Here is a 14,728-nt window from a genome sequence, read left to right as displayed (position 1 = left end):
ACTTTGAACAAAAATCTTTCAGGAAAGCTATCATGCATTTATATACACATGGAGAATGGTGTAGCTCACCGTGGAGTCAATGTACAAATCTCTCTTACATTTCAAAAAGATTCAATCAGGACATGAACCTTAGAAAATAACACCATAGACTACTCACTTCATGTCCTTGGGATTTTTTGTGTTCTGCATTGTTATAACAAAGATATACTTTTTTTGCCTTTGCAAACTTTCTTTCAAATAAAAAGCCTACCTTCTCTTACATCTGGCTTTGAAACTGTTCCTATTGATCCCAGTAGTTCCTTAGCTGTGACATATGTAGGAGAAGCTCATCTCTGCCCAAACCAGTGACACTGCTGGTCATGATCCATGGGGGATGTTCCCGGTAATTTTGTCTGATCAGCTGTTGAAAAAGCTTGATGTTCTCATCGGGCCTCTTTCCTTTGCTTGCTTTCATTTTGTCACACTTTGTGAAAACAAAAGTCAACGGTATCTGAATCGCACAGAAAAAAGGTAGAAATACAATGATAAGGACTGGGATTAGCATTGTGGCTGTAACCAAGTGATAGTGAAAGTATCATCTTTTACACTACAGAAAATCGTACATTGTTCCGTCCAAGCCAATTAGCACAGTCCAGGTCAATCTTCTGAGGTGGAACACTTGCATCAATAAGAAGAAGGACAGCAACAAGAGTATCTCTGTTTAAAAAATAGCCTTTGGTGAAAGATGACCAATCCATTCGAGAAGCATCTGGGGCTTTAGCAAACCTGCATATGATTTGAACTGCTAAGCATCAATTTGGCTGAAGATATTCTATTATCGCGGGGTATCAATATCAAATATTGAAATGAAAGGAGAAACAAGACAATTAAGGTTTCCATTCCATCACATATATCCTTCTATTATATGGAAATGGCCACAATTATTTCTCTATATTGTAATATTCATCTACAAGAATGGGTTCTAGACATGCGAAATAGCTCCCAAAACCCAACAAGCAATAAAACCTTCATTGCTATGGAAATTCCTTTCCCACTATAGTTTATTTTAACAGTCCAAAAGACCATAATGAGTGATCACAATATCCTTATCCACATAATTTTTTTTTTTTTGATAAGTATATCCTTGTCCACATAAATGATGCTTGATGTTCTATTTTCCATTCAGATATTCTAACGCAGGTTCCTCTACATGTTTGATTTAAGACTTCTTTTTTTATAGGTAATCAAAGATAATATATTCATAGAAATAGACAGCCCAGGTACACAGGAAGTATACATGAAAACACGCCTAGCTAGAGGGTACAATAGAAAGAAGAAGATCATGGACAGTACGTCCGTTACAAACTATAGCCCCCCGCCCATAGGAACAATGTCTTAAAAAAGAAAACTTTAAGCTCGTCCCTTGTTCTCTCTTGATCATCAAAAAATCTAGTATTTCTCTCCCTCCAAATGCACCAACACAAGCATATTGGTGCCAATCTCCAAATTGCCGCTATCTGAGAATCTCCGTGTAGTCCTGTCCAACTTGCGAGGAAATCCACCAATCTCCAAGGCATAACCCAAGACAATCCGACTCTTGAGAAGAAATCATCCCATACGGCCTTAGCTACCTCGCAATGTAAAAACAGATGATCAACAGACTCCTCATGCTTCTTACACATACAACACCAATTTAGGACAATGACCCGTCATTTCCTCAAATTATCTATAGTGAGAATCTTGTCCAAAGACGTTGTCCAGACAAAGAAAGTTGCTTTTGAAGGCGCTTTCGTCTTCCATATACTCTTCATGGAAATATAGACAAACCGGAGTTCGTGAGCTTTTGATAAAAAGAACTGACCGAGAAGATACATTTCTTAGAAAGATTCCAATGCAACTTGTCTCCAGAGCCCCCTGGAATACTTGCGGAATATAAAGCCGCAAAGAACTGTGTAAAAGACTGCAAATCCCAGTCATGGGCTGCCCTAATGAAGTCAATATTCTATTGAGGGGTGCCATTTACTGAATAATGAAGATAGGCAATCGATGCCTCCTTTACTCTTGTAAGCGCAAAGATGACAGGGAAGGTATCTCGTAGACAATGGTTATCATACCATATATCAAACCAAAAAGGGACACGTGAACCATCACCTACAACAAAATGTTCATGTTTTTGGAAGGTCCCCCAAAGACTCCTAATGTTTTTCCATAAACCCACTCCGTAAGTGCCTCGTACCTCATTCGAGCACCATCCTCCCCAAGCTTCCCCAAACTGAGAATCTATAACCGCCCTCCAAAAGGCTTTCTTCTCATTTTGGTACCTCCACAACCACTTACCCAAGAGAGCTTGATTGAATTTCAGCAAGTAGCGAATCCCCAAACCTCCTCCAGATATTGGGGTACAAACTGTAGACCAATTAACTAGGTGGAATTTGAACTCTTCCTCCAATCCACTCCATAAGAAATCCTTTTGTAACTTCTCAATTCGGTTAGCCACCTTTGTGGGAAGCGGGAACAAAGACAAGAAATAGGTGGGTAAATTAGAAAGAGTGCTTTTAATCAAAGTCAACCTACCACATTTCGACAAGTAAAGCCTCTTCCAAGCAGCCAATCTGCGCTTCACCCTTTTGACTACATCATTCCAAATTCTTTCAGATTTAAAAGAGGCACCCAACGGTAAACCAAGATACTTCATAGGAAGCGAAGATATCTTGCATCCCAAGGTAGTAGCAAAAATCTCCACATCGAAGCGGTCCCCACTGGCACTATTTCCGACTTAGCAAGGTTAATACTCAATCCTGACACAACTGCAAAACAAAGGAGTAGCGCCCTCAAGTCTTGGACTTGACCGAGGTGTGCACCATAAAAAATAAGCGTGTCATCAGCAAATAACAAGTGAGAAATGTTAAAATCACCATTCCCCACCGAAAAACCATGGAGTAACCCACCATCCACCATCCCCTCAATCATCTTGCTGAGAACTTCCATGACAAATAAGAAAAGTAGAGGAGAGAGAAGATCTCCCTGTCTTAGGCCATGAGAGGAGTTGAATAAACCCATCGGAGAGCCATTTACCAAGATGGAGAAACGAGTTGAAGAGATACAAAATTCTACCCATTTCTGCAATTTCCCCCCAAAACCACATCTTTCAAGTAAATAAAGAAGGAACTTCCAGTTGACATGATCGTAAGCTTTCTCTATGTCTAACTTGCAAAGTAACCCAAGCTCTCTAGACTTAACTCGACCATCCAATACTTCATTTGCGATAAGAACCGAGTCAAAGATTTGTCTACCTTTGACAAATGCATTTTGCGGCTTTGAGATTAGTTTTTCCACCACTGAGCTTAGTCTATATGCTAACACTTTGGAGAGAATCTTGTACATCCCGTTCACAAGACTAATGGGACGATATTCCCTCACATCCCTAGAACCCACCTTTTTAGGAATGAGGGCTAAAAAGGTGGCATTGAGGCTCTTTTCAAATCTAGCATTAGAATGAAATTCAAGAAAGACTTGCAATAATATCTTCCTTGACCACCTCCCAACAAGCTTGAAAGAAACCCAGGGTAAACCCATCACTTTGATTTAAGACAAAAGTGACTGGATGGTCATAAACCAGAAACAAACAAAAGTATGCATGTTGGTAATGTTAGAACTACAAAAGAGCAGAAGGAAGCAATCTTCAATATTCAGATGAACAAATAAATTTGAAAGGTAAACACTAGCACCATTTGGTTCATGATGCCCAGCCCCAAAGAGTAAAAGGACAATGCTCAGTTCTATTCACTCCCAGACTGACCATGTTCTGCAATTTTGACCTACCACAACCGAGGGAGAGGATCAAATATTTTGATGGACTAGATATCAGACCCTCCACCGAAGAAGAATTGACCACATTCATGACCCTGTACTTGGGCTTTTGCCTATTCCTACGATCAATAAAATATATTTACCAATAATAAAAAAAAAAGAATTGACAACATTCAGAACAGAGAGAATCTGTGTCTCACATACAGCAGTGAATGTCTCACATACAGCAGTGAAACACTTCTGCAACAATATTTTTTTTTTGATAAGTAGCACTTCTGCAACAATATTTTTGTTTTAATCGAAAAGGAAATAAAGGGGAACAAGACCACTAAGTAAGTAGTCCACAAATACTATGAACGTGATACTGCAATGCTACTGCAATGCCACTTGCACATTGTCATAACAATCATTGGGTAAGGCAACCTTGAGAAAACTAGAGACTAAATATTTTTGGCACATCTTAATGGGTCCCAGCATAAAATCAAACCTTCACACACACACAAAAATCAACAAGTAATTTTGCAGGAGATAATTAACACGGTCTCATGTAACGCACTTTAGCTGTTAATGCAGCCGTGGAGAGATTGCCATGTATGCTTGTTCTGTGCACTGTCCACATAACAAGCGCGCACATACAAATGAAAACCTTCACACACACACAAAAATCAACAAGTAATTTTGCAGGAGATAATTAACACGGTCTCATGTAACGCACTTTAGCTGTTAATGCAGCCGTGGAGAGATTGCCATGTATGCTTGTTCTGTGCACTGTCCACATAATAAGCGCAAACACACAAATGAAAAAGAAAAAAGGAAAGGAAAAACATAGCAATATGCATCCACTGTGGCAAAAAAATCCCCCCAAAAAGGTAGGATCTCCACAGATCAAATAATCATTTCTCAAAAGGCAATCATCGAGCATTTAAGGAGAGCCCTATATATTTATTATCATATAGGAATATGACAGAAATAAAGAATCCAAGGATTATCAAGTCTCTACCCAAGTGTCAGCAAGATACACAGTCCTGCTAACCATACTCCAGTAGAAGATCAAAACTTTCTGGAGATGAGTTCAAATGATATAGTATGACATGAACATATCTACACACAGACACGAATTGGCAAATTCAAATCCTTGAAATGCACGTCAGTCTGTCTCTTCGAACTAACTATGCTTATATGCTACACATTTATCCACTGAATTCGCATAAAGTAAAGAGGTTTAAAACAATTAAGATAAAAATTGAATTTTAAACTTGTTAAGAGTTAGTAGCCTGAACTTACCCATAACCAGGCAAATCCACGATATACCAGCTCTTATTTACCAAGAAATGATTTATAAGTTGGGTCTTTCCTGCACAAATAACACAACAAATTAGAAACAACCAGAGACCAAATCCTATGAAACTACTAAAAAGAGAAAGAAAACACTACTTTTGTTTTGTGGGGTGGGGATGAATTAAAACCAAAACCTGGTTTCTTAGATGTAAGAGCAACTTCTTTCTTGCGAACGAGGGCATTGATAAGCGAAGACTTGCCAACATTAGAGCGACCCAGAATTGCAAACTCAGGTCGGTCATCCTTGGGACAATCCTTGGCCCTTCCGCTGCTCTTCACGAACTCCACTTCCTTAATCCGGGAGTCACCTGTGTAGGGTCCGACCACGATGTTTGAGCCAGGCAGGACCATGTCGTCGGTGACCTCGTCCGGGTCAACTCCGGGCGGAACGAACAGGATTGTCCGGACGAACCGGGCGGCATCGGAGATAGGTGGTGTTTGAGTGGTCTTCGAGGTAGAGGCTGAGGTTACATTCTGGGTTGGATATTGGCGGCGGTTTGAGTGGGAGAGAAGGGTTGGGATAGAGAGGGGGAAAGGTGTGGATTTAGGCAGAAGTAACAAAGAAGGAGAAGGGAGTAGGCGGTTTCTCAGAAGTAACATTTTTGGTTCAGCTTTGGATGCTAATGGTATCGACGTCTAATCTCCACTACAACACCAACTGCGACTACCTAAACAAATAAAAATCAGAAACTGGTCCAGGTTCCTGCCATTTTTCGGTATGCTTACTAATTGTGGTCGCGACTCTTTGGGTTTTTAAAAAAAGAAATCCTCATTGTCTTCATGAGGGAACTTTATTTTCAAAGATTGGGCCTTAAACCTTTGTTTTTTCTTCTTATTTTTAAACCACTGCCACCATGTTCTGCTGATCACATTCTATAGAAATAGTCATTTTTAAACCACTGCCACCACGGCGTTTGCTGCCTCAGTTCATCTGAAAATTTAGGAAGGCCTCATGATGCTCACTAAAATAAATCATTTTAAACATAAAGTGCATTTAGCATCCCTACACTGATTTACAAGTCCAAAATTACAATATACAAGAGGGCACAAAATAGGCTGATGGGCAAAAAATATATATATATAAAAAAAAAAAAAAAAAAACACTAGAAACTGGTTCGGGACTTCCATCAAACAGCTGATGGGCACAAAAAAAAAAAATCAACAACCTCGCCTCATTAGCATAGCCTCAGCAACCAAAAATTACATACAAATTGGTTTCCAAAAAAAATCAGCAACCACGCCTCACCAATGGGTCCTCAACAACAGGTAAATTACATAGTAGTGATGGAATTCCTTCTACGGTTCCACATGAGAAACCAGTGTAGAAAGAACTAGATAAACAATAAAAAATATAACTTAGATAAAAACGCTAATTTTGTTTTGGAATATGCTTTTCAGGGAAAAGGAAATTCGAACGTTTTGCCAAGCCAGGGAATACAACAACAATATATATTTGTTTTTTGTAAGTAAAAAAAAAAATACCTTACCGTGACCGTTGCCGCAGTTCTGGACGATTTCCCTTCGATGAATGACGATGAACGACCTGTCAGAGACGGCGAGGCTAGGGCTGCGTGAGGGGTGCTGTGCTCGAGCTTCTGGATGCAGACTGAAGAGAAGACCAACGCGTGAGAGGAGACACTTCAGTTCTGAAGTACTTCGCACCATGTACTTCTCTGAAGTGATTCTAGGGGCTGGGCCTGCCACAGTGGGCCGATGCTTTGGGCTGTCTAGCCTAATTATTTCATTTAGACTGTTATGTTATTTTATTTAGTCTGTCATGTTATTTTGGGTTGTAAGTGGGCCATGGACTTGAGTTTTTTTTAAATTCATTTGAGGAGGAAGGTTTCGAATCCAAAACCTCTATAATTAATAGTTTATTTTATTTGTTAGTCCCTGCAATACGTACTAATGAGCCCCCTTGGCCTTGGTCATGTCTGTTAGCAGCAAGTCTCTATTTGTATGCAGGAACCTACATTTTGGGAATCATCTAGAATTTATCAAAAAATCCTACTTTTCCTCATTAGTCTTCTGGAGTTGCTCCCTCAAAGAGAGCTACACTATTCTGTAGATTTCCTTTATTATATTTGCAAAAGTGTTACGTGACCACAGTTTTTGCAAGAGAGATAGGGAAAGGCGTGGAAAGAGATTTTGATGCAATGAAGGGGGAGATAAAATGGGGGGGCTTCCGAGAGAGAAGCAATTGGGGCGAACCATGAATTTGGTTCGAACCGTGATGTGTATTTTAAATATAGTTTGCCATGTTAGTCAAGTGTGTCGTGTGCTATCAAGGATCAACTTCTATCTAGATTAATTCAAAAATAAAAAACTAGTCCAGGTTCCTGCCATTTTTCGAGATGCTTACTAACTGTGGTCGTGACTCTTTGGATTTTTACGTCGGACCTTTCGCCATATTTTCAAATTGTTGCGTCAAATCCAGTTGTCAGTTTGTGCCACAAAAGATTTGTTAAGTCGACTCCCCCAACTATTAAGTTGACGTTGAATAGATGCAAAGAAGTGCTGCTAAATAATAGTTGGATTAAGACTTTGCAACTGATACTGAAATGACAAAAATATTACCAAAAACAATTCAGCCACATTCTTATAGACATCATCTCTACAAAGCCAAAGGGAAGAAATGAAAATCTATATCTAGAATTGCCTTTTTGCCTCCCATAACAATTACTATGGCATTAGGGAAGATCCCTGTTGTCTTCTCCCTTTGTACACTAGTGACTTCATGGAAAGGTATTTGCAGGGGGGGAGAGAAGCAACGAACCATGAATTTGATTCGAACCGTGACGTGTATTTTAAATATAGTTTGCCATGTTAGTCAAGTGTGTCGTGTGCTATCAAGGATCAACTTCTATCTAGATTAATTCAAAAATAAAAAACAAGTCCAGGTTCCTGCCATTTTTTGGGATGCTTACTAACTGTGGTCGTGACTCTTTGGATTTTTACGTCGGACCTTTCGCCATATTTTCAAATTGTTGCGTCAAATCCAGTTGTCAGTTTGTGCCACAAAAGATTTGTTAAGTCGACTCCCCTAACTATTAAGTTGACGTTGAATAGATGCAAAGAAGTGCTGCTAAATAATAGTTGAATTAAGACATTGCAAATGATACTGAAATGACAAAGATATTACCAAAAACAATTCAGCCACATTCTTATAGACATCATCTCTACAAAGCCAAAGGGAAGAAATGAAAATCTATATCTAGAATTGCCTTTTTGCCTCCCATAACAATTACTATGGCATTAGGGAAGATCCCTGTTGTTTTCGCCCTTTGTACACTAGTGACTTCATGGAAAGGTATTTCCTAAAGCATATAGTTATCAAAATTCTCACAGTCAAGATAAGGACATAAAGATAGTAACATGGTAATAAATTATAATCACAACAAAACCAAAAAATAAGTGACCCTTTGAGTCATGCCAACAAAAAAGAAGACTATAACCAATACACACAACCATGTTCAGGTAGGTAACAAAAATTTCATAGGTAAACTTCATTTTTATACTTTTTCTTTCATATAAGAAGGTTCAAAATGGCTAACTTTTCTTTGACCTAAATTATTCTTGTTCCAATTTCTCAGTTTACAAATCTATTATAAAGCTATTAAACATTCTATATTAAAACCCCATCAAACCAGAAAAATAAACTATGATATCCAATATTTTTAATTAAAACATGGATTATGAAAATCCATTCCCAATGAAGTTGGATATGAGAAGAAGCAGAGCAGTGCCCTTTGTAGTAGTTAAAACTGGAGAAATAAACCAACCACAAACACATTTTTGTTTGTATATCTTAACCACAAACAATGGTTCACAAAAGAACATTTTTCACCACAAACTCCAACTCTTTTTCCCCCATAGCACAATGGATCATTTGGGCCACAAAAGATCTGACAGAAAAATATTGAAGATCCTGTTGTAGTCCCTATCCCACCCATATAAATGCTGCAAGAACTAATAAACACTAATTGGCTTAAGCTAAAATTCAGAAAAGATCACCAACCAGTTTGGTCATGACGTTGGCCTAACTAGGAATTACCGATCGCTTTTTGTTGATTGTGGTGCTAAGTGATAAACCTAAAAAGCAGAGGCACATGTTGAGTAGGTCAAAGTTGGGGCAAACAACAACATTACAACAACATCACTTTAGAGAAAAAAACAAGCCTCTAATTCCATCCCTTAAAAGTTGTGAAGCTTCGTAATTTCATTGTGCTAGCTAGCGAGAGAGAGAGAGAGAGAGGGAGAGAGGGATCACCAAGTGGCAGTTACAAAGAGAGAGGGTGCAAGCGAGAGAGACACGAATGGAGACTAAGAGAAAGAGAGAGACTCACCGGCATGGAGAGGAGGCAGTAGGCGGACAGACGGTGTGAGGAGGTAAGTTCATAAAGGAGAGAGATTATCGAGATAGTATGGTTTTTTCTTAGGGTGATACCCGCATGGACCGCACCCACCCCGCACCATGTGGGGGAAGGTTTTCAACGCCGGAGGTGGGGGCGGGGTCGAAAATCTTATCCGCCCGACCCCTCGCCCTGGCCAATACTTACCCATGACCCATTGGGTCTAAAAATTATTTTTGGATTCAAAAATATTTTGTTGGACTCAAATGATAATATAATTTAAATTATGAGTTAAATTTTATAAATATAAAAAAAATTTAAACTCATTGGAATTGTATTTTGGATTGCCTTCGTCTCCTAAGCCAATCTTTATATTGGAGGTCAAGACAATACAATAGTTATACTTAATGATGGGAACCAAGGTGAGTATAGTCTTAAAGATATGTTGCAAGTTCCAGATGAGCCAAATACAAGTTCAACGTCTTAAATGATGAAGATTCAGTTTTAATTCTTTTGATAAACTATGGAAAGGGCAACAACATGACTTAAAGGCTTTGGGCACTTGAAAGCTTTCAATATATTTAATGAATTTAAAGGACTTATTTTATTAGTTTAGAATAATTGGGTTTATTATGGGAATCACTTAAGGGGCATATGCAAGGGCATATTAGGAAAGTTATTATTTTATGGAACTAGGGTTAGGGTTACTATAGCGCCGTATGTAGTCGTGACACTGTTCACTCAGGGGTATTTTTGGAAGATGGAGATTTATTTTGCTTAGGGTTTTAATTAAGTTTTAGTTTAAATACTCTTTGTAGTCTCATTTTAATCAGTTTATGAAATTTGATGAATTTATTCATTGTGAGTTGTGTTTATCTCCTCTTGTTCTTAAATGAACTTTTGAACTTATCAAAAGTAAATCAGAACCTTTGTAGCGTTCCTTCTTTTGTAATCTGGATTCTTGAGACGGGTTCTTCAACGGGTCTAGATTTTAATATAATCTAGGTTCTTGAAACGAGTTCTCATCGGGTCTAGGTTCTCCATCCATTGACTTGATTTTGACTTTTTTGGGGAGTTTTCAAATTGATTGTGGGTTCAAGGGAATTCATTCCCATGGGTTCATATCACTTAAGCAATAAGGTTGGCCTTTAATATAAATGTTGGTCTATGAGGTTCAGGCAATCTAGTAACTTGAATATTACTTCAAGTTTTCAACAAATTGTATATATCTATTTATAAAAATATTAATTTTTTTTTTTTATATATAGCGGAGTTGGGGCGGGGCGGGGCCCCATTGGGGTTAGCCCACCCCCTCCCAACTAGAAATTCTCCTTGCGGGGCAAGACGGAGGGGAGTGGGGTAGCGGGGTGAGGGCCCGCACTGCCCACTCCTAGTTTTTCCTACCCTATATCAAACAATTTGACCTTTACCGGCAATCTACGTGTCGGCATAAAAGCATAACAAAATTAAAACATTATATCCTGCGTCAACACATCACTGGAAAAAGTCTTTTCAACGGCAATTTTAAATGCCGACGGAAACTTGGCACCCAAACAATATTAAAACCATGGTTTTTTCCGGCGATATTATGTAGGTCAACATATTATCATTGAAAAAAAATATTTTTCACGGTAATTTTAAATGTCGATGAAAATTTTGTACCCAAACAGTAATAAAATCATTCTATTTTCCGGTGACATTATTTCCCTTCATAATATATCCCCCAAAAAGTCATTTTAATGGCAATTTTAAATGTAGACGGACATTTTGACCGAAATAGTAAAAGTTAGCTATTTGCGACTATATATTAGTTAGCGGAAATGGTTGAATTATATCTAGCACCAATAAATCTTCCAAATCTCTTAAGACTCCACACTTTATATCTTTTTTAATTTTTATTATTTTTTTCTTTTATCAAATATTTATTATATGAATAATGAATAGAAAATTTGAAATAATTTAAAAAGGATAAACTCAAAAAAAATTTAAAAATATATTAAAAAATTAAAAAAATTAAAAAAATTAAAAAAATGTGAAGTGTAGAGTGTGGTGGAGGTTGTGTAGCAAAACTCATCTAGCACTACCTACATGAAATATTCATACCATAATAATAAATATTGTAAGACACACTTTATGTACGGACATATTGTTTTTGCTATTGTGAAATTTTAAAACTAGAATAAGATTGTTAATTTCATCTCATTAATATAGATGTGCATATTCCAGGTTTATATTCCTAGTCTATATCTTATTATAAAAGAAGTAAAATATCCCTCTTAAGTCAGCTTATTTGAAAGGATAGTTGTAAAATTTACCAACAAGAAGAAGCTCAATAGAAGAAAACCATGACTTTTTAGGCACTGGCAGAACCAAAAATTCGACTTTGGAGGTGCCATATTGATCTATGCAATGACGATGATGCTTGCATACATGCGGATGCATATATATATATATATATTATACACTTTATTATTGTATGTGTATATATATATATTATACACTTTATTATTTATAATTATAAGAAAATACATTATAGACATAATTTAATTTCATATTTATTTTAATTTATAAATATAACATTTTTTTTTTATTGAACTCGATAATTGATCATTTTAAAATTCTTAATTCAAGAAAATAATAAACCATAGTGTATTTTTTTTAAAGTATTTTTCATTGAGTAAAAGATTGATTGAAGGAACTTAGGAGAGGATATGCAAATGTTTACAGGTTTAAAAAAGACACTTTAATATTTTTTAAAAATGAAAGACTTTTGGATTTTATATAAGAAATATTATATAAACGCGGCCTAAATATAGAATATATATATTTATATATAAATATATTCATACTTAAGCGATCAAATTTTAGATATTTTTTAACCCATATCTTCAAGTTTTAAAATTTTGAAGGTATATTTTTAGATTTTTTATGTGTACACATTTTTTTATATTTTGGATGAAAACAATATGGACTTTAGGACAGTATAGAAACTGTTTTTTCAAACTTTTAAGAACACTCGAGAATTTTAGACGAGGTTAGAAGAGATTTTTCATATTTTTTAAAGGTTTTAAGTAGTTTTCAAAATTTTTAGGATCCATATTATTTTTTTAACAAGTTTTCATTGAATTTGATTAATAATTTTGTTGCTTTTTGGGAAGGTAGGGGACCATGGCTCTTATACCCTATCTAATAAAGATAAGAGTAGGTGGTGAATGAGATCTACATTGCTTAAGAATGACAAGTTCTTGTTTTTTATAAGGTTCTAATAAGGATCTAATTGTATCATCGACTAGTTTTTTTGGAATATAAGCCATATAGGCCATATAGTTTATGCCTTTTATGGGAGCGTTACAATGGCCCCCTCTAGCCTTAATGTAGTTCCGCCGATATTTTGAGGCTACAAAATTTTGCAACAAAAAATCAATTTGTCGTCATGAGTTAGACAAGCATAATGTGAACGTAATCACCTCAATAACATATTCACTATTGTAAAATGAGAGAAGTAACAAAAGATTGAAAGATTGCAAAAGAAAAGTAAGAAGACCGAGAGAGATTGCAATATGGACTTGGCTCTTCAAGAGCTAAATATAATTCACTTCAATTTTTCTTATGATCACAAATGATCCTTAAGACACCTTTTATAGGCAACTCCATGGTAGTTTGTTGTGCCAACCAAATCATATGTACAACAAACCATCTTATGCGCTGCACATTGAAACTGCCCAAGGCTTGTTGTTGCTGCCAGCCACTGCACAATCCCTATCTTGTTTCACCTCCACAAGCCACCAAACCCACATTGCCATGACCCAAAAGCCTCTGCCACAACACTTGGACAGACCAAGAGAAAGCGACCAATCCCCGTCCTATCCATTGTTGTATTGTAGACCCTTCCTCCATCATAGATGACCATCACCATAGCCCAAAACCCCACTGTGCGCCACCACCCCCATCTCACGAACTCAGCCGTAACAACAAGTGTTACCGTTGAGAACCTTCACCCCTATATGAAGTCCAGCAACCCACATCCAGAGGCTCCAGCCACCACGTCGCAACCTCCTCCCACTGCTCAGCTTTGGTGCAACACAAAAACTACTCCACAATGCCTCCCTACACTTCCATCCTCAACCACTGAAAAGCTCCAACGGGACTGCTTTGTTTGCAACACACCAAAACACAGGAATTTTTCTCCCCACCGTGAGCCACAAACCAACCACCCCATGTTGCCAACCCCTCCACATCATCGCCACCTGCACAAAGAGTGTTGTCGGGCACTTCATGCCACTCCAAGTCCGCCGTCCTCCTCTCAGTAAGCCCACGCTCGAACTCCCCCACTGTCCGTCTCTCTTTCCCTCATGTTAGCTCTCTCTCATCATTTTTTTTCTCTCTCTCTCTTAGTGCAGTGCCACCATGCCAACACCTTCGACCTCTGCCCAGCCCTTGCTCTATCGTGCACCTCCCTCTCTCTCGGTATAGAATGTTACTCGCTATTGCACGAGTTACTCTGGAGTGTGTGTAGTTTAGAAGCTGTTATTGAATTCCAACCCTTCCCAAAGAACCCGTACAAATTTATGGTCAATTCCTAAAAATACCCCTGGTTATATGCTGGGCTTATTTTTTATTCACTCTGTGAAGGATTCGTTTTAAGTATAAATATTATTACAGAAGATAGTTAGGGTTTTAAATTATATTGCTTATTATTATATTATTTAGTATAAAATTTTTTATAAATAAATCTCAGTAGTAGGTGTTTAATTTTATTTTCTTTTAACGTTTGAGATATGATTAAGTCATTTTTTATCAAATGAAACTTTGATGTTTACTATAATAGACTCTGTCATAATCATGTAAAGTAAATATTATGTTGGATGTGCCTTTGCATGTGGCCCAATTAGATTTAATTGAATAAATATGTTAGCCGTGCAATTTATTTTACAGAAATTCATTTAGAGTTAAGGTATTAGACGTATAAATTAAATGGATATCATTGAAATTTGGGAAAGTAATGATATTTTAGGGTTAAGAGAATTTTAAACATTTAGGAGAAATAGGTTATTTTAACCTTTCAGGTTGAAGTATCGAAATACGTGTTCGATAAAAAATTTACGGAAGTTACGTAACTATTTTATAGGTGAAGATTAATATTTGATTGACACTGTTGTGAGAAAAATTCTAAAAAACTAAAAAGTCCAAGTAAGTGAGGTTTCTGTGCTAGACTTTGCATAAAAGAAATGAACTGAGCTCGATTTTAG

At 37.1% G+C, this 14,728-nt stretch overlaps 1 protein-coding gene across 4 annotated transcripts; it reads right to left on the bottom strand.

The window, feature by feature from the left end:
- On the bottom strand, positions 1–6,780 carry LOC108992359 (GTP-binding protein At2g22870). Of its 4 annotated transcripts, none has more exons than XM_018966902.2 (5): positions 6,615–6,780; positions 5,262–5,795; positions 5,074–5,143; positions 603–765; positions 1–490 (listed from the first exon to the last, which is right to left on the bottom strand). In XM_018966902.2, the coding sequence occupies exons 2-5, from the start codon at positions 5,725–5,727 to the stop codon at positions 281–283; spliced, it is 909 nt and encodes a 302-aa protein (XP_018822447.1). In that variant the 5' UTR covers positions 5,728–5,795; positions 6,615–6,780; the 3' UTR covers positions 1–280. The 4 variants fall into 4 exon arrangements, with proteins under 4 accessions (XP_018822447.1, XP_018822445.1, XP_018822444.1 ...); XM_018966900.2 differs by having other exon boundaries at positions 5,262–6,058; positions 6,610–6,775; XM_018966899.2 differs by having other exon boundaries at positions 5,262–6,058; positions 6,615–6,775.
- Positions 6,781–14,728: the final 7,948 nt, after the last annotated feature.

This window comes from Juglans regia, chromosome 15 (assembly GCF_001411555.2).
Source record: "Juglans regia cultivar Chandler chromosome 15, Walnut 2.0, whole genome shotgun sequence".
Taxonomy (NCBI): Eukaryota; Viridiplantae; Streptophyta; class Magnoliopsida; order Fagales; family Juglandaceae; genus Juglans; species Juglans regia.
The sequence above is the reverse complement of the archived record's forward strand: the minus strand, read 5'-3'. Positions and strand labels throughout refer to the sequence as shown.